Source organism: Aquarana catesbeiana, linkage group LG03 (genome assembly GCF_042186555.1).
Source record: "Aquarana catesbeiana isolate 2022-GZ linkage group LG03, ASM4218655v1, whole genome shotgun sequence".
Lineage (NCBI taxonomy): Eukaryota > Metazoa > Chordata > Amphibia > Anura > Ranidae > Aquarana > Aquarana catesbeiana.
Window position 1 is genome coordinate 34,187,057 of NC_133326.1, and position 20,638 is coordinate 34,207,694.

Here is a 20,638-nt window from a genome sequence, read left to right on the forward strand (position 1 = left end):
GAAAAAGCTTTCCGGTTTCAAGGAAGCCTACAAAAAAATGATTATATCTTCAACTTATAATAGATTAGTGTGATGTCAGTTGGAAGAAAGCTCCATACACTTGTGGTCGTTGGGATTAATTACTCCCTTACAGATAGCTAGAAAGATCAATAGTGTCAATGGGAACTTACCTGGGAATTAGAAATTGCTCAATTCTCAAGGTACCCCTTGCAACCTCTGGAGGAAACCCAAGAGGTCCATGGAACCCTGGTTGAGAAACCCTGGTCTAGATGAATCACAAATATAGTTATTCTTTATTACAGCAGATTTTTGATATTTTCTATGTCTCTGCAATTATTAATTGTCAAGATATATTACATTGCAGCATGCAGCTAAGGGCATGGAATTAATAGTTATCATATCCGGTATGAGTATTTTTGGAAATAGTGAATAAGAAGCTGGTCTTTTTAACATTTCTGTGCATTACAAAACCTCCGAACTAGTCTGTTTAACAGCAAAAACACTGGTTAAAAAATACTTACAGTGTTCCATACTCATAGTTTATACTGTAAGAAGCATATTTAAAGTGGTGACCTTTCAGTCCTACAGCTTGAACCCAACCGGGGTAGGCTGGACTAGGCCATCAAGGTTTATTTCAGTACTATACTTTATGCCTTTTTTGTATTACTAATGTTGTATAATATATGCGGCAACTTCAATTGATTTGTATTTGTTTGATAAAATAATTAAAAATTATTGTTAAAAAAAATATATTTACAGTGGTATTAAAGCCAATTTTTTTTATTATACTGCAGCTCACCAATTTTTAGATGTGATGGCTGTATTTGTTTTTTTTCTTCTTTTTTGGGGGGCTTTTCCTCCTTTATTGACACCTGGTGAGCCTGCCAGTAAGTCTGTTATTTTACAAATGTCTTTACAGACCAAGCTGTCCAGGAAAAGTGGCAATTAGAGGGTTGTAACAAACCATTTAGCACTGTCAGGGGTGCTTAAAACGATCAGCTTTTATTCATTTATAAAAAAAAAAAAAAAAACCTTTATTCCAAAAGGAAAAAAACAGTTACTGTAACTGTTTAAAAAATGTTGGCTGTTATGTGACAAGTTTAGATTACTTGCTTGACCAAGGCCACATTGAATACTAGATGCCAGGTAAGCTTGTTACCCTAACTTTTTATATTCCTATTAGATTGTAAGCTCCTCTGAGCAGGGCCCTCTTAATCCTCTTGTATTTTATTGTATTATAACTGTATTGTCTCCTTTTTTATATTGTAAAGTGCTAAGTAAACTGTTATAAGCGCTATATAAGTCCTGTATAAGAATAATAATAATAATAATAATAATAATAATAATTCCCGATATGTGCCTGCTGTACCATGTACTTGTATAAGAAAGTCTCCTGTTTTCTTTGATTTGCTTCCTTTGTGTGAAATCCCTGGTGATCCTGCCAGTCCTTCTGCTTTCCTATTTTTAAAAAAACTGACCACACTAAGCAGGAGAGAACACCATGGTCAATTCTCTAGCTATGCTGGGAACTCCACCTGCTCTCCGACAATGATCGATAAAACTTGTCCTGACACGCCCCTGTTGCACAACCATTCACTGGGAAGCTCAGTGTATTGTTGCTTCTCCTCCCCAAAGCTTTTATGCAGCTGAGAATAGAGGGAATGTGATCATTTATAAAAAAAAAAAAAAAAAGAAAAGAAGGAAATTTATAATTTTTTTAATTTTTTTTTTAAATCTATACAAAAGTGTTTGCCTTTCATTTCTGTGAATGTGATCATTTATATATATATATAAAAAAAAAAATAAAATAAGGAAATTTATAATTTTTTTAAATCTATACAAAAATTTTTGCCTTTCATTTCTATTTTAAACTGAAAGGGTTGTTTTACAAGGTGATTGTTTACAATCACTAGCTGTGCAGTGCAGATTCACCAGTTATGCTGCTGAGGTTGAGTGCTTTCATCTGTTTTCATTTCCTCTTTGATCTTTTTTTTTTTTTTTTTTTCTTAGTCATTTAGGCCTATACCTTCAAAAGATTGTATATGTTGGTCCAATGCAACACTGTCGTGATAGATAAGGCTGCTAAATGCAATGTTTTGGCTATTATCTACTATGTTCTTGTTAAATCTAACATGTATGCCCATAAATAAATATAAATATAATAATTTTAATAAAAGTGTTATCTGGAGTTCAGTTCATCTAAATCTGCTAATACATCTAACACTAGACATGTGCACTGCTGAAAAGTTTGTTTTCGTTTCATTTGTTTGTTTTTTTCGGGTCATTCGTTACGATCGCAATTCGTAAATTCGTAAATTTAAAAATTCGTAAATAAGTAAATTAGAAAATCCAAAAATAAGAAAGAAAATCTGAAAATTCAAAGGAAAAACGAACCAACTAACTAATAATGACTAACTATTAAATTATAGGTATTGGAATTTCCTTTTAAATTTGGCTGTTAGTGAATGTAACAAATAGGAATTTATCCGACGTTACGAATTATCAGAAATAACGAATGCCTCATCTAAACAAATGGAACAGAACTAATTAATAATAAATAATAATAATAATAATAAAAAGTTTTTCTTATTATTATTGTTATTTATTGTTATTAATTTGTTACGTTCCATTCGTTTAGATGCGGCATTCGTTATTTCGGATAATTCGTAACTTCGGATAAATTCCTATTCGTTACGTTCACTAACAGCCAAATTTGAAAGCAAATTCCAATACCAATAATTTAATAGTTAGTAATAGTTAAGTCATTATTAGTTAATTATTATTTCAGATTTTCAAATTTTCGGGTTTCTGGATTTTCAAATTCCGAATCAACGAATATTTCAATATTTGTTAAAAAAACGAATTTGGAAAGACGAAACGAATTGCACATGTATATCTAACACCTGATGCTGCTGTCCTAACATGTCTCGTTGGCCCCTCCATCCAGATTGGAGACACCCTAATGGCCCGTACACACGATCCGAATATCGTACGAAAACGGTCGTCCGAGGAAGGATCGTACGATATTCGGATCGTGTGTACACTACTTTCGACAGTCGATCACGACCGTTCATCCGATATTATTCGATCGGACATAAACGAAAATTTTCCTCGTACGATTCCAGATCTTAGGATTTTCGTTTAGTCAGTATAGTTGTCGTCCGAATATACAATACAAATACATTACAACACATGACATCACTTCCGATTTTTTTTGTCTGTCGTACGAGAATTTTCGTGACTTTATTAGCTATTCAATTTCTACTTGCGACTATTTAGGCGAGATCGGTCGTACGATCGGTCGTACGATATTCGAAATGTGTGTAAGGGCCATAAGACAGGAAGTGTGTTACTGGCCAGATCACCAGGTGAAAGTAAAGGACAAAAATCCTGAAAATCCAAAACTAATGCTGTCACCTTATTTAAGGCTTAGTAAGCTGCAATATATTAAAGCAGTATTAAACCCAAAACCAAAAATGTAATATATTTCAGGTTACCAACCATTAGATGTGGTGGCTGCATTCGTTTTCTTTTTTAGGCTTTTTCCCCTCTGTTTTCACCTGGTGATCTGGCCAGTAACGCCCCTCCTGTATAAGAGTGCCCCCACTCTGGATGAAGGAGCACAGGGAGGGGGGGGTACCTTTGAACAGCAGTATTGTCAGGCTGATGGGAGGGGAGTGTTAGATGAATTAGCAGATTTAAATAAACTAACAAATTGAAGCCAAACTCCAGCTAAGGCCTGGTTCAAACTGATGTGACAATCGCTCCGAAGCACGTGTCACATCAGAAGTCGGACCCCATTCTGTGCAATGGAACTGTTCTAATTGGTGCGACTTGAGTTGCTCTGACTTAGAAAAAGGTTCCTGCACTACCTTTGGTCCGACTTTGGTACTTGTATTGATTTCTGTTAAAGAAGTCGCACGCAAGTCGTGCCGAAGTCACGCTGGGGTCCGAGCAGTGTGAACCCCGGGCTAATACTTATAAGCATTTACAGCAAACTGTTTTTTTTTTCCTTTTGGGATAAAGGTTTTACATGAATAAATAAAAGTTGACCAATGTAAGCACCCCTGTCAGTCGTAAATGGTTTGTCTCATCCATGTAAACCGACATTCTGCTAGAGAGCTTGTTCTTTTGAAAATCAACAGACTTACTGGCTGGATCACCAGATGAAAATAGAAGAAAGAGAGCCTAAAAATAAAAAATGAATGCAGCCATCACATGTAAGAATTGCTAAGCTGCAATATAATAAAGTTTTACTTTTTGGTTTAATGCCGCTTTAAATTTTTATGATTTTCTTGAAATAGTCTGAAATTGAAGTGCCTTCATGAAATATAGGATGTGTGAGCTAATGAATAGGAAAAGGGCACACAGTGAAATCTTTAAGCAGAACCTGAAAAGTTAATTGCCCCTCTCCAGATTTAAGAGGTCCAGAGGCTTCATCATTCAACAAAAATAATCTTTTGACTCAAAACCAAAATGAACTATTTGGCAGTGTTGGCAATTAAAAATGTTGTGCTTCTATTTGTGCTAAAGGGAGAGATTCCGAAAACTAGACCATGTTCAGTGAATAAAAAACACTGTGGCAATATATTTAACATGATCTTTTTGCTGGTAGGGGACTGGATAATAAAGAGTTGAATATTATGGGTACTTACTGTATGCCCAGGGCTGGACTGGGAGAAAAATTTGGCCCTGGACTTCATCCAGACCGGCCCACTTTAATTTATCAAACACGCACAAAAACAGTATATAAACTATACGCAATTGCGCAAAAAAACATAAGTAAAAACATTCCACTATTGGGCATAGGACAGGGCATAGCCACACCAGTGCCCATTAATACAGCTTCACCATTGAGCATTAATGCAACCTCACCAGTGCCCATTAATGCAGCCTGGTCAGTGCCCATCAGTGCAGCCGCACCAGTGCCCATCAGCGCAACCACATGAGTGCCCATTAATGCAGCCACACCAGTACCCATTAATGCAGCCTCACCAATGCCTATTATTGCAGCCTTACCAGTGCCCATTAATGCAGCCTGATCAGTGCCCATCAGCGCAGCCACACCAGTGCCCATTAATGCAGCCTGATTAGTGGCCATCAGTGCAGCCCCACCAGTGCCCATTAATTCAGCCACACCAATGCCCGTTAATGCAGCCTGATCAGTGCCCATCAGCGCAGCTACACCAGTGCCCATTAATGCAGCCACACCAGTGCCCATTAATGCATCCTGATCATTGTCCATCAGCTCAGCTTCATAAGTGCCCATCAATGTAAGTCCCCCTCAGTAACTGGTCTGCACAGCTTCTTCTACCTAGGTCCTGGGTGCAGTGCTTGTCCTGCAGGTAGTTCCTCTGTAGCTGGGAGCCTGGGACCAGCTGTGCACTGCTGGTACATCTGGTCCTCTCCCTTCCTCCTGGGCACCATAGAGCTGGGTAACTAGGACTGGAGGTAACTGGAGGGGAGGTGCCAATTCCTGTCCACCAATCAGCTAATCTCCCAACTCCCACTGTGTTGCTGTTTAGAAAAAAACCTTCTACGGGTCTTCCCTGTGTTCAGTGGGGGCCGGTGGACAGAAAGCGGGCTATTTAATCACTTTCCTCTTTAGGCAGATTAATCCACAGCAGCGCTCCCGGCCGGCTCCAGTCTACTGATATAGGACAGGCCGACCTTCAACTGTGTAGTGCACTGCTGCGGATTAATCCACCAAAAGTGATGAAATAGTCTGCTTTCTGTCCCCTGGCCCCCACTGAACGCAGGGGGCCCAGAGAAGTTTTTTTTCTAAACAGCTGCACAGCGGAAGATTAGTTTATTGGTGGACAGAGTTTAGGAGTCCCCGCCCGCTCTACCTCCACTGTCACTGAAACCGGCCTACTGAGCCATCTGCCCAATGGGAAACTCCCGATAGCCCCGATGACCAGAACATGCCTGCTTAGGACCCACTGTTGGAAAGTCTCTGGTCTGCACAGTATTCTGGATAAGTGAATGGGAAGACTGATAAGGGACTGCCCCACTCAGGACAAAAACAGGATGACAGAAGGATCCAAGAAGGTCCTTCAAAATTACAACAGCCCTCAGAGTTGGAATGGACCTATTTGTGTAGTCTTCCAGGGTTAAGGGATGTAGCAATATTCTGATTATTTGGAGCCGGCAGCCCACATCTGGCTCACTACAAAATTTTATCTGGCACGTTGCAACTGTCCGTGAAAATACTCTGGCTAACTGGCAGTGCGTGGGCAGGTCTATGTATCTTAATATGGAGGCCATTGCATCCGCTGCCAGCCATCCTGACCCTCCCCAAGTCCTCAGCGCAGATCCTCGCGCTCCACTGTGGTTGGATTCTAGGACCACCAGTGCCTAGCAACCAATGATATGCCTTCAGCATTTACAGGAGGGCCAGACTTCCTCTGTCCTGACCTGCTCCACCTTCCTGCTACTTGAAAGGTAAGGGGGATTCTGCTGGGCACACATATATTTAGGGGGGGGGCTCTGCTAGGCACACATAGATGTAGGGGAGGAAACTGCTGGGCACACATAGATGTAGGAGGGGGGACTCTGCTGGGCACACATGAATGTAAGGGGGGACTCTGCTGGGCACACATGGATGTAGGGGGAACTCTGCTGGGCACACATGGATGTAGGGGGGGACTCTGCTGGGCAGACATGGATGTAACAAGGACTCAGCTGGGCACACATAGTTGTTGTAAGGGAGGACTCTGCTGGGCACACATGGATGTGGAAGGGAGTCTGCTGGGCACAGGTGGATGTAAGAGGGGGCTCTACTGGGTGCACATGCATGTATGGGAGGACTCTGCTGGGCACACATGAAGGTAAGAGGGATCTCTGATGGGAACTCCTGGATGTAGGTGGGCGGGGGACTCCACTGAGCACTCCAGGATGTAAGGGGGGACTCTGATGAGCACTTCTAAATGTAAGGGGAACTTTGATGAGCACACATGGGGGACTCTAATGGGTTCTCCTGGATGAGGGGGGAGGACTCACTGGGCACTCAAGAATCTAAGCAGGGGGCTCTGATGAGCACTTCTGAGTTTAAGGGGAACTTTGTTTGGCACTCTCCTGGTTGTAAGGAGGTAAAACGCTATAAAACTTTTTTTTTTTTCGCCCTGTGAATATTGGTAAAATTTAGGAATTGGCCCTTGTACTGAAAAGTTTGGAGACCCCTGATCTAGACAATACGGGGGCCCTAACCTCCACTGTCTTAATCAAGAGGGGATGAACCTCTAGAGCAACCTTTCGGTGGGTCAGTGGGAAAAATGCTCCTTGCACTTGTGGTCATTGGGAAGAATTACCCCTTACAGATAGCTAAAAAGATCAATGGTGTCAGTGGGAACTTATCTAAAAGGCAGAAATTGCTCAAGGAACCCCTAGCAACCTTTGGAGGAACCCTAGTTGAGGAACCCTGCTCTAGACATAGTTGTTGTGTATACAGAGGCTTCGGGTGACCTCTCTTTTGAGTAGACATCAGTAGAAGCCCCCAGTTCATGGGAGCAACATGTAAAAGCTGATTACATTTTTTTACCTACTGCCTTGCAACAATGAGGTTCCGAGTTCTAATCTCACCCAAGACACTTATGTGCATTGAGTTTATATGTTCTCCCTGTGCTTGTGTGGATTTCCTCTGGGTGCTCCGGTTTCCTCCCACACTCCAAAGACACGCTGGTAGGTAAATTGGCCCTATTATGTGTGCTTGGATGTATGTATTTTTGAATAGGGACCTTAGACTGTAAGCTCATTGAGGGCAGGGATGGATATGAATGTACAATATGTCACATTATACTGCATACATTGTTGGTCCTATATAAATACCTGTAATAAATAAAATAAATAAATTATACACATGTGCAATTACCCCATCAAGGATAGCCTGATGAGGTCACCATGCAGTATAAGTAATATCTCTGCTGACACTCTTTCTAGTCCCCCTCTAGCAGAAAGGAGAAAAATATGTTTTTTTCTTTCATTAACATGAAGAAATACAATATAAACCATCCTTTGTTATTATATTTTCCTTTACATTCAGTCCTCATCTTCCAGTGTTGGCATATGGTCCAAGAAAACGTACTGGAAAAGATCTAAAATCATTTTCCAAGGGTGACAATATAGGATAATATTTTACTCATATTTAAATACCAGTAGTAGGATATTTCTGAAAGCCTGTTATAACGAGATACAATTCTATACATTATGTTAAATCAAAGACAATATAAAAATAAACTAAAACACAAATGTATCATTATCCAAGAGAGAGGACAGCATTGGCGATCTGCTTTGATTTTCAGAATGGCTTGAGCTGTGATGACCGAGACGATGTGTGTTCTTTTATGTCCGATGATCGACTTGGCTCTAACCAAACAACTTTCAGTAGTACCGTTCCCCCAAATCTTCGCTCGCTATATCGCTTTCACTGAAAGGTCTCAATAGTGTGTTCCATTGTGTGTATTTACATGAGGACAAGTTCTCGTGTTTCAGGTAGTCGAAGAGATATAAGGCCTCCACCTACGAGGGCTGTGGATGCAAGGAGGATCGGAACCACCTTTGTTATGCCCACAAAAGAAGCAAAGATGGAGTTTCCAAATATAGCGGCCAGCTTGCACAGACCATTCAAGATCCCAAATGCTGTTGCTCTGTTGGGGGATTTAAAAAAAGTATAAATATACAGATTTGTTCAGTACTTATAAATATAAGTCGCCATTTGTAAGTACACGTATTTCTATCTACATTCGTTTGGATGTCATTTATGGCTTTATCTTTTTAATTAACCACTAAAACTCCGGAAGATTTACTCCCCTTCATGACCTGCAGTCCATTTTTTGAGATACGGAACTGCGTTATTTAGCGACACTGTACCCAAATAACATTTATGCCATTTTTTTCCACAAATAGAGCTTTCTTTTAGTGGTATTTGATCACCTCTGCGTTTTTTATTTTTTGCACTATAAACCAAAAAAGCCAATTTTGAAAAAAACAAAACAAAACAATATTTTTTACTTTCTGCTATAAAACATATCCAATAAAAGAAATTTAAAAAAATCGAATTTCTTCATAAATTTAGCAGACAATCGGACACTAACTGACACTTTTGACACTTTCCGGGAACCAGTGGCACTGTAATGCCCTGTACACACGATCGGACATTCCGACAACAAAATCCATGGATTTCAGACGGATGTTGGCTCAAACTTGTCTTGCATACACACGGTCACACAAATCTTGTCGGAAATTCCAAACGCCAAGAACGGGGTGACGTACAACACGTACGACGAGCGAGAAAAATGAAGTTCAATGAGCCAGTGCGGCTCTTCTGCTTGATCCCGAGCATGCGTGGAATTTTGTGCGTCGGAATTGTGTACACACGATCGGAATTTACGACAACGGATTTTGTTGTCGGAAAATTTGAGATCCAGATCTCAAATTTTGTGTGACGGAAATTCCGATGGAAAATGTCCGATGGAGCCTACACACGGTCGGAATTTCCGATAACAAGCTCCCATCGAACATTTTCTGCCAGAAAATCTGACCGTGTGTATGGGTCAATACAGTGATCAGTGCTTAAAATATGCACTGTCACTGTACTAATGACACTGGCTGGGAAGGGGTTAAACATCTAGGACAGTCAAAGGGTTAACCGTGTGCCTAGCCAGTGCTTGTGTTTACTATGTTTGCTGCTTTTACTTTGGGAAGAGATGGATTTTAGTCCTTTGCTTTACAGGAACACACAATCCATCCCTGCATAGGCAGATCCCTGTTCTGTGTAGTTTATCAACGATCGGTGGGTTCTGGAGGACATTGAGTGCCCAGCCCCCGCAGATTGGCTTCTGCTCTGAATTATCAGCAGAAACAGCCCGGGAGCAGCACGCGGACGCCCCCTTCAGGCTGAAGTGCAGGATCACATATATCCTAGATAGATCCTGCGCAGAGTTGCCGTCCTGTAGCAGTAAAACTGCTATAGGGCGGTCAGCAAGTGGTTAAAATAAGGTTTTATGTATACATAGACAATATAGTATACCATACATTGTATTGGCTTCTTCATTAGTTAAATGAAGTATGGCAACGAGGTGCATGTCATCTCCTGGACTTATCTCTATTATTTACATTTATCCTTATGGCTCTGTCGATGTCAGAGGAGGATGTCAGAGGAGAAGAGTGCACCCACAGCAACTATTCCCACCCCTCCCTTCTGCTGCCCATTCACAGAAGCCTTTGTATTTTGTGAATGTGTTCACATAATACAAAGGCTTCTATGACTGGGCAGGAGGGGCGGGCATAGCAGCTAGATCGGCTATACTGCTGAATTTGTAGAGACCAAAAGGTCTAGCATTGGGCTTTTGGAACTACAGCTATAGCTGTCATCCACAAATTCTATAAACCTGTCAGATGTAAATAAAAGACATAAGTTCAGAAGGTGGCGAGAACCTTGTTGGACTTAACTCATTGTATACCTTTACTTTTTAAGCCTCGTGCACACTAGATGTTTTTGATGCTGCTCTTAGAGGAGTCTGAAGTTTTTTTTTCTGCCTCTAAATGCCCCTGCATGTTAGGCTATGTGTCTATGCGCACATAGGCGTTTAGAGGCAAACAAAAAAAACAAAACTGGCATCCAGGAGCAGCAGCATTTTGGCAGAAAAAACCTGCTTAATGCATGTAAAGGCCTGTTAAGGTGTCTAAAGGTGCATTAATGCTAGGCGCGTTTAGCTCTCCATTGTTAATTCATTATAATGGCCACAATAAATTATTATTCTGGCCAATGAGTGTGTTCATTCCCCTGTCTTCTGAAGCTAAGAAATATCCTTTGATCTGTGTACTTTAAACAGTTGTAGAGGAGAGAGCACTGCAGATAAACATGTACAACTTATGTAGTTGGATTTGTTTCATCTCTGTGTATCACCTACTTTAAAACAAACATACCATGTTTTTTTTTTAGTTAACAGGAAGCAATGGTGAAGTTCCAAAAATATGTTGGCACATTGTACCCTGGACAACAGAAATAGGATGTCGATACTGAGTATTTTCACAAGTACTCGTACTCGTAAAAATGCTCCCGATACCAAAACTGATACTTTGCGGTGTGACTTGTGCCAATACAAAATAAATGGCACTGCAAAGAATCGCATGCAATTTGAACAGGAATGCAGTGCAATTCCTATCTGAATCGCATGCGATTTTCCCCACCGCTCCTGTATGTGTGTGTAGAAAGGGAAAAGCGCCATCTAGTGGGCAGTTTAATAAAAATGTTAGAACTCACATTAAAGCGGAGTTCCACACAAAAATGGTACTTCCGCTTTTCGGAACCCTCCCCCCCCTCCGGTGTCACATTTGACACCTTTCAGGGGGTAGGGGGGTGCAGATACCTGTCTAAGACAGGTATTGGCACCCACTTCCGGCATAGACTCCCATGGGAGTCTATGCCTCTTCCTGTCCCTCCGCGCTGTCTCCTGGGAAACACACAGCTCCCAGGAGATAGCAGGGACCAGTTACGATGCGCAGCGCGACTCGCGCATGCGCAGTAGGGATCCGGGAAGTGAAGCCGCAACGCTTCACTTCCTGATTCCCTCACCTAGGATGGCGGCGGCAGCTGCCGAGAACCGAGCGGGTTCTCGAAGTCGCCTACCGACATCGCTGGACCCTGGGACAGGTAAGTGGCCATTTATTAAAAGTCAGTATTTGCAGTATTTGTAGCTGCTGGCTTTTAATATTTTTTTTTTTGGCGGTTTAGGTGGACCCCCGCTTTAAATACATACTATCTGGTCAAATGCAAAATCTGAATAGTGTCCCGGTCCCACTAGTGGTAGAAAATAATGGCCGCTGGAGGTGCTCACAGGGTTGGGAGGAGATGTAAAGGTGGTCCACCCCCAAGCTGACATCACTTCCACCCTTTAAGCACGGGGTCCCAGAACTTCTCCTCCAGCCCCACGGACTTGATGTCCACCGGCGACCCGCGATCACGGTGAAGAGAGGCAGAACGGGGAACTGCCTATGTGAACAAGGCGATTCCCCGTTCTGTCTAGTGACATGACAGAGATCTACTGTTCCCAGTGATTTCTGTCATGTTCCAGTAAGCCCATCCCCCTACAGTTAGAACACACCCAGGGAACACATTTAACCCCTTGCTCGCCCCCTTCTCTGCCAGTGTCCTTTTTACATTGATTAGTGCATTTTTATAGCACTGATCAATGTAAAAATGTCACTGGTCCCTAAAAAGTGTAATTTGGGGTCAGATTTGTCCGCCGCAATGTCGCAGTCCTGCTAAAAATTGAAGATCACCGCCACTACCAGTAAAAACAATTAAAAAAAATTTAAGTCCCTAAATCTATCCCATAGTTTGTAGACGTGATAACTTTTGTGCTAACCAATCAATATACGCCTATTGTGATTTTTTTTACCAAAAATATGTAGAAGAATACATATCGGCCTAAACTGATGAATAAATTAGTTTTTTCTTTTTTGGATATGTATTATAGCAGAAAGTAAAAAAAAATTTTTTTTTTTCAAAATTGTCAGTCTTTTTTTGTTTATAGCGCAAAAAATAAAAACCGCAGAGGTGATCAAATACCACCAAAAGAAAGCTCTATTTGTAGGGAAAAAAGGACATAATTTTTTTTTTGGGTACAGCGTTGCATGACCGCGCAATTGTCAGTTAAAGCTAAGGTGGTTATTGTGAGTTATAACATTTTTAATAAACTGCCCACTAGATGTCGCTTTTACACACACACACACACACACACACAGGAGCGGTGGGAGAAGTCGCATGCGATTGGGTCAGGAATCGTACCGCATTCCTGTTCAAATTACATGCAATTTTTCCAGTGCGATTAGGGCCTATTTATTTTGTATTGCCGCAAATCGCACTGCAAAGTATCGATACTCGATAACCGCGAGTACTTGACCGAAAGTATTGGTACTCGTACTCGCCGATACCCTAGAAAATTCCATTGCAAGGTGAAAATTCCCTTGAAACATGAACAGCTTATTTGCCTTCAGCAAACCATTGACTTCCGATGGCCAGAAAGCTATTTTAACACATTGTTTTAAACTAATATTACAATAAACTTTGACACATTAAAACTATAATAACAAAGTTCTAAATAAAATTGAGAAATATCTGACTTATGTGGTCAAGAATACATTAGAAAAATGATTTATTGAAGAGACAACACCTTTTATTTGTGGGATAGAGCTCTACAGTGATCACATCCAAGGCATTCCAGGCCGCTATGCTGGTTCCACAGAACAGACACTGCCAGCCAATCATAGCAGACTCGCTGTTACCAAAGAACAGGAAGAAGCAGCAAACTGCTGAGATGAGCATGGAGCCAGCTACAAGGAAGACATAAACATAAAGTGAACTAATATAAAAAAATATTGAAAATAAAAATGAAAAAAAAAGGTTAAGTTCTTACATTAAATGAAAAGTGTTCCTTGTGCTTGTGGCTGCCTGGTCCCTTTGAAATCTTACACCTCCCCCCAATACCCTTTGCAGCTGTGATGTTCTAGTGCTGTGAGGCTTAATACAAGGGTTTGCACTCATAAAAAGTACCCAAGTATGCCCACACTTTCTACCCCCCCCCCCATTCATATAATCTATGCTATTGCTTAGCACAATGAAAAGTACCCTATGAATGGAGGAGGTGGACCTTTTGTCCATGCTACATTCATAGAGTGTTTTTCATTTCTGCCGCCATTTCTGCCATATACTAATGTTAATTGAAAGTGAAGTCACCCTCCAGAAATTATCAGGATAACAGTTTTCACTAAGGGGTCTGCTTCTAAAAACTTGGCTGTGTGATTGCTGAGGCATTTACACAAGCCATCACAAATAATCCCCGTAATGTGTCTAATGTGTGTATTTCCTATAATCAGCAACTCCATCTAGTGGCCATAATGTGATATTTCCCCAGAACTACCCCAATCAGGAAAATACAGCATTATGGCCACTAGGTGGAGCTGATGATCACAGAAAACACACATATTTGACATATTTGTGACGGCTTTGCAAATGCTGAGCCACTTGTATATTCACAAATGTTTTTATAATTAGATCCCCAGGAGTTATCATAGAGAGCTCAAGATTTCAGTCCCCTCTCCGGAGCAGTAACAGAAGGAAGCTCAATGTAATGTCCACTGATCTCTATGGAGAGCACACCATGACCATGAATATGAACCAGACCATAAATGCATTTCATTGTCTCTGCATACTCACCAATCATTCTTATCCTTCCGATTTTATCCATAAGGAGAGCTGAGATAATATTTCCAGGTAATACGGATAAACTTCCAAGAAAACTGACCAGATAAATCAAGAAATCGTTATCTTCCTCAAAGTCAATGTCACAATCATCTTTGTGATTGGAGAAAGTGTTGTTTATTAAGGTGCAATCAATGAACCTGTGCTCATGGAGATCTGCAGAATCACAACACAATAATAAAAAAACTGGGTCATTTTCTTACATCAAAGTTTACGGATTAAAAATAAATAAATAATATAATAAAAAATATATACATATTTTATATATATATATATATATATATATATATATATATATATATATATATATATATATACACACACACACATGCACACACACAGTATATATACACACTATACTGCAAAAAGTATTGAGACACCTGCCTTTCCACGAACATGAACTTTAATGGCATCCCAGTCTTAGTCTGTAGGGTTCAATATTGAGTTGGCCCACCCTTTGCAGCTATAACAGCTTCAACTCTTCTGGGAAGGCCGTCCACAAGGTTTAGGAGTGTGTCTATGGGAATGTTTGACCATTCTTCCAGAAGCGTATTTGTGAGGTCAGACACGGATGTGGCAGAAAAGGCCTGGCTCGCAGTCTCCACTCTAATTCATCCCAAAGGTGTTCTATCGGGTTGAGGTCAGGCAAGTCAAGTCCCTCCACCCCTAATTCACTCATCCATGTCTTTATGGACCTTGTTTTGTGCACTGGTCTAAATAATTTGGTGGAGGGGGGATTATGTTGTGGGGTTGTTTTTCAGGGATTGGGCTTGGCCCCTTAGTTCTAGTGAAGTGAACTCTTAAGGCGTCAGCATACCAAGACATTTTGGACAATTTCATGCTCTCAACTTTGTGGGAACAGTTTAGAGATGGCCCCTTCTTGTTCCAACATAACTACGCACCAGTGCAAAAAGCAAGGTCCATAAATACATGGATGAGCGAGTTTGGGGTGGAGGAACTTGACTGGCCTGCACAGAGTCCTAACCTCAACCCGATAGAACACCTTTGGGATGAATTAGCGTGGAGACTGCGAGCCAGGACTTCTCAACCAACATCAGTGCCGGACCTCACAAATGTGCTTCTGGAAGAATGGTCAAACGTTCCCATAGACACACTCCTAAACCTTGTGGACAACCTTCCCAGAAAAATTCAAGCTGTTATAGCAGCAAAGGGTGGGCCAATTCTAAATTGTACCCTATGGCTAAGACTGGGAGGCCATTGAAGTTCATATGCGTGTAAAGGCAGGCGTCCCAATACTTTTGGTAATATAGTATATATATATATATATATATATATATATATATATATATATATATATATATATATATATATAAATATATATATATATATATATATATATATATAGATAGATAGATAGATAGAGATATATATCTAAATATATATAGAGATATATATCTCTATATATATAGAGATATATAGATATATATATATCTATCTATATATATATAATTCTTTTCACCGTGGAAGTAGAGTTCCCCTTTAAATTTTTATTTTTAAGTCAGTGTGCATGGAGCCTGACACCTCTCGCCCTCAGCTCCCACCAGCTGACATCGTATTAGATGGAGAGCATTGTACAATTAGCTTACAGTGCATGACCTGACCTCCCACTCCTTGTCTGATTTCTGCTGTGCTGGAGGTTGATGAAAATTTTTCAGGCCATGGTTGAGCAGTATTATAAGATAAATTTAGAACTAAACTGTGGGATACACAAATAATGTCTAAATACAAAAAGTGTATTATTACTTGAATTTTGAAAAAAATAAAAATAAAAACTTGCTGTGTGAGTGTCTTAGCATTTGCAGAAGCATCACAGATAATCCCTGTCATGTTTGTTATAAGTGTGAAATGTCATTGGGTATTTCCTATGATCATCAGCTCCATCTAGTGGCCTTAAAGAGGAGCTTCAGTCTCCCACAAATAAATAAAAAGTCAACAGCCACAAATACTATAGCTGTTGACTTTTAATATACAGTCAGGTCCATAAATATTGGGACATCGACACAATTCTAATCTTTTTGGCTCTATACACCACCACAATGGATTTGAAATGAAACGAACAAGATGTGCTTTAACTGCAGACTTTCAGCTTTAATTTGAGGTAATTTACATCCAGATCAGGTGAACGGTGTAGGAATTACAACACTTTGTATATGTGCCTCCCACTTTTTAAGGGACCAAAAGTAATGGGACAGATTAACAATCATCCATCAAACTTTCACTTTTTAATACTTGGTTGCAAATCCTTTGCAGTCAATTACGGCCTGAAGTCTGGAACACATAGACATCACCAGACGCTGGGTTTCATCCCTGGTGATGCTCTGCCAGGCCTCTACTGCAACTGTCTTCAGTTCCTGCTTGTTCTTGGGGCATTTTCCCTTCAGTTTTGTTTTCAGCAAGTGAAATGCATGCTCAATCGGATTCAGGTCAGGTGATTGTCTTGGCCATTGCATAACATTCCACTTCTTTCCCTTAAAAAACCCTTTGGTTGCTTTCGCAGTATGCTTCGGGTCATTGTCCATCTGCACTGTGAAGAGCTGTCCAATGAGTTCTGAAGCATTTTGCTGAATATGAGCAGATAATATTTCCCGAAACACTTCAGAATTCATCCTGCTGCTTTTGTCAGCAGTCACATCATCAATAAATACAAGAGAACCAGTTCCATTGGCAGCCATACATGCCCATGCCATGACACTACCACCACCATGCTTCACTGATGAGGTGGTATGCTTTGGATCATGAGCAGTTCCTTTCCTTCTCCATACTCTTCTCTTCCCATCACTCTGGTACAAGTTGATCTTGGTCTCATCTGTCCATAGGATGTTGTTCCAGAAATGTGAAGGCTTTTTTAGATGTTGATTGGCAAACTCTAATCTGGCCTTCCTGTTTTTGAGGCTCACCAATGGTTTACATCTTGTGGTGAACCCTCTGTATTCACTCTGGTGAAGTCTTCTCTTGATTGTTGACTTTGACACACATACACCTACCTCCTGGAGAGTGTTCTTGATCTGGCCAACTGTTGTGAAGGGTGTTTTCTTCACCAGGGAAAGAATTTTTCAGTCATCCACCACAGTTGTTTTCCGTGGTCTTCCGGGTCTTTTGGTGTTGCTGAGCTCACCAGTGCATTCTTTCTTTTTAAGGATGTTCCAAACAGTTGATTTTGCCACACCTAATGTTTTTGCTATCTCTCTGATGGGTTTGTTTTGTTTTTTCAGCCTAATGATGGCTTGCTTCACTGATAGTGACAGCTCTTTGGATCTCATATTGAGAGTTGACAGCAACAGATTCCAAATGCAAATAGCACACTCGAAATGAACTCTGGACCTTTTATCTGCTCCTTGTAAATGGGATAATGAGGGAATAACACACACCTGGTCATGGAACAGCTGGGCAGCCAATTGTCCCATTACTTTTGGTCCCTTAAAAAGTGGGAGGCACATATACAAACTGTTGTAATTCCTACACCGTTCACCTGATTTGGATGTAAATACCTTCAAATTAAAGCTGAAAGTCTGCAGTTAAAGCACATCTGGTTCGTTTCATTTCAAATCCATTGTGTTGGTGTATAGAGCCAAAAAGATTAGAATTGTGTCGATGTCCCAATATTTATGGACCTGACTGTAGTTACATATTTAGTCTTATTGAAAAAAGACACAAGTCCATCTAGTTCAACCAATAAAAGGGGAAAAAATTAAATACAAAAAAATCATATAATCCTATATACACAATCCTATAACTGTCCATTGATGAAGCAAGACATTCTTTCACCCGGGGGAAAAAACTTAGTTTGGCGCCGATCTCCTCAGCGTCTGCAGCTGTAGCACTTTTGATGTGGAGGAGATTGGGCGCCGGGAAAGCAGCAGGGGAGAGAAGATGGAATGAGAGTGGTGGCGCCCTCCTTTAATGCAGTCACTGGGGCAGATGCACCCCCAGCCCCCCTAGTTTCGGCCCTGCCCACAGTTGATCCAGAGGAAGGCAAAAAAAACCCAGCAAAACATGATCCAATTGGCTCCAGCACAGGAAAAAAATCAACTTTACCTATAAATGTCAGTATCCAGTTGTATTATGTACATTTAGGAAATAATCCAGACCTTTTTTAATGCAATCTACTGAGCTGGCCAGAACCACCTCTGGAGGGAGTATAGTCTACATTTTCACAGCTCTTACTGTAAAGAAACCTTTCCGTATCTGGAGATGAAATCTCTTTTATTCTAGTTCTGCTTTGACCGCTTCCGGACCGCCCCACGTACATTTAATGCAGCAGGGCGGCCCCAGTGCGCAAAATCATGTACCTGTACGTGATTTTGTGCATGCAGTTTAGGGGGCGTGCCCCCCCCCCACTGTGATTAGACTCAGTGGGAGCCATTTAGAGGGTCCAGCGGCCACAGCGGCTCATTCACAGGAGAGACGGAGTAGCGGTGTGCTAATGTAAATAAAGCACACCACTGCTCTGTCAGGGAGGAAAAGTGAGAGATCTTGTTGCAGCCAAGCTGAATCATGTTCTCTCTTTTCCTCCGGTGAATCCACCACCCCCCCCCCCCCACAGTTAGAAACACCTCCCAGGGAACACATTTAACCCTTTGATCGCCCCCTAGTTTTAACCCCATTTCCTGCCAGTGTCATTTATACTGCGACAATGCATTTTTTTTAGCACTGATCATTGTATTGGTGTCACTGGTCCCCAAAAAGAGTCACTTACTGTAAGATTTGTCCGCCGCAATTTTGCAGTCCCGCTAAAATTCGCAGATCGCCGCCATTACCAGTAAAACAAATAAAAATAAATAAAAGTCCCTAAATCTATCCCGTAGTTAACTTTTGCACAAACCAATCAATATACGCTTATACGCTTTTTTTACCAAAAATATGTAGCAGAATAAATATTGGCCTAAATTGATAAAGAAATTTAATTTTTAAATTTTTTTTTGGATATGTATTATAGCAAAAAGTAAAAAAAAAAATATTGTTTTTTTTTTTTTTTTTTTTCAAAATTGCCGGTCTTTTTTTGTTTATAGCGCAAAAAATAAAAAACGCAGAGGTGATCAAATACCACCAAAAGAAGCTATTTTTCAGGGAAAAAAAGGCCATAAATTTTATTTGGGTACAGTGTCGCACGACTGCGCAATTGTCAATTAAAGCGACGCAGTGCCATATCGCAAAAAATGGCCTGGTCAGGAAGTGGGTAAATTCTTCCAGGGCTGAAGTGGTTAATGTGGTATTTTCCTGAAGTACCACAATGGGGAAGATACTGAGTTTAGCCACTAGATGGAGCTAGGATCATAGGAAATACATAGAAAATGACATTTCACACATCACATATAAACATTATGGCAATTATTCATGACATTTGTATGGTTGCCGGGACATTTACAAGTCTTTTTTTTTTTTTATTTTTTAATAGACTCCTTGGTGTGTTTTGTATATATATATATATATATATATATATATATATATATATATATATATATATATATATATTTATATTATATATATTTATAATATATATATATATATATATATATATATATATATATATATATATATATATATATATATATATATATATATATATTGTATTATTAGGGCTGTTACTGATTAAATTTTTCGTGTTCGATTAATCAATTTTTTTTTATTCGATTAATCGACTAATTTCGATTAATTATAATGCACATACAGATCCAACTACTTTTAGCTGATCTCCTTGCATTGCAACTCTGCATTAGTCAGTGATATATGTGGTATACACTATATACTATCACCCGACACTAGTTAGTTTCCACAATCCATGACTTAACTTCACAGTTCACACAAATATGTTTTAGATTCAAACTGTAGCACTGACGTAAGTAAATTTTTTAAATTAAACTTTAAGAAAAACGTAGACAGTTAGTTTAACTCTACTCTCTACTCTAAAAAAAATAATACTAAAAAAAATAATCTTTTAAGTGTCCCTGTTTTGGGAGCTTTCCCTTTACTAAAAGAAGTGTGTGTGTGTGTGTGGGGGGGAGTCTTCCCAATGTCCACTCAGCCACCAATACAAACCGGACAGAGGCTGATGGTATTTTGAGTCCATAATCTAGCCAGCCACCACACCTTCAGATCAGTATCCACCACCCCAGCAGGGAATTTGTACTGAACAATGCAATGATTATCAACTGAAACATAAAACTGTGTTTAGCGGACGCACAACTTCCTTTAAAATATGTGCAAGTCGCCACCTTAAGGTAAATTAACCATAATACTTTTTTTTTGCTTGCCATGGCAGTAATCATTTTGAGCAGTGTTAACCTCCGTTTTATTACCTCGCTTTCTTAAAATGTAAAATACTGATTTATGCAATACTATGTAAGCCTTTTTTGA

The 20,638-nt window shown here is 40.1% G+C and overlaps 1 protein-coding gene across 2 annotated transcripts in view; it reads right to left on the reverse strand.

The window, feature by feature from the left end:
* Nucleotides 1–7,178: 7,178 nt before the first annotated feature.
* SV2B (synaptic vesicle glycoprotein 2B) overlaps nt 7,179–20,638 on the reverse strand; it is a 263,167-nt gene continuing 249,707 nt past the window's right edge. For both annotated transcript variants that reach the window (XM_073618415.1, XM_073618413.1), the window contains exons 11-13: nt 14,219–14,419; nt 13,176–13,335; nt 7,179–8,645 (exon numbers count right to left, since the gene is read on the reverse strand). In XM_073618415.1, coding sequence (XP_073474516.1) covers nt 8,462–8,645; nt 13,176–13,335; nt 14,219–14,419 — 545 coding nt within the window. In that variant the 3' untranslated portion in view covers nt 7,179–8,461. The remainder of the gene's footprint in view (nt 8,646–13,175; nt 13,336–14,218; nt 14,420–20,638) is intronic.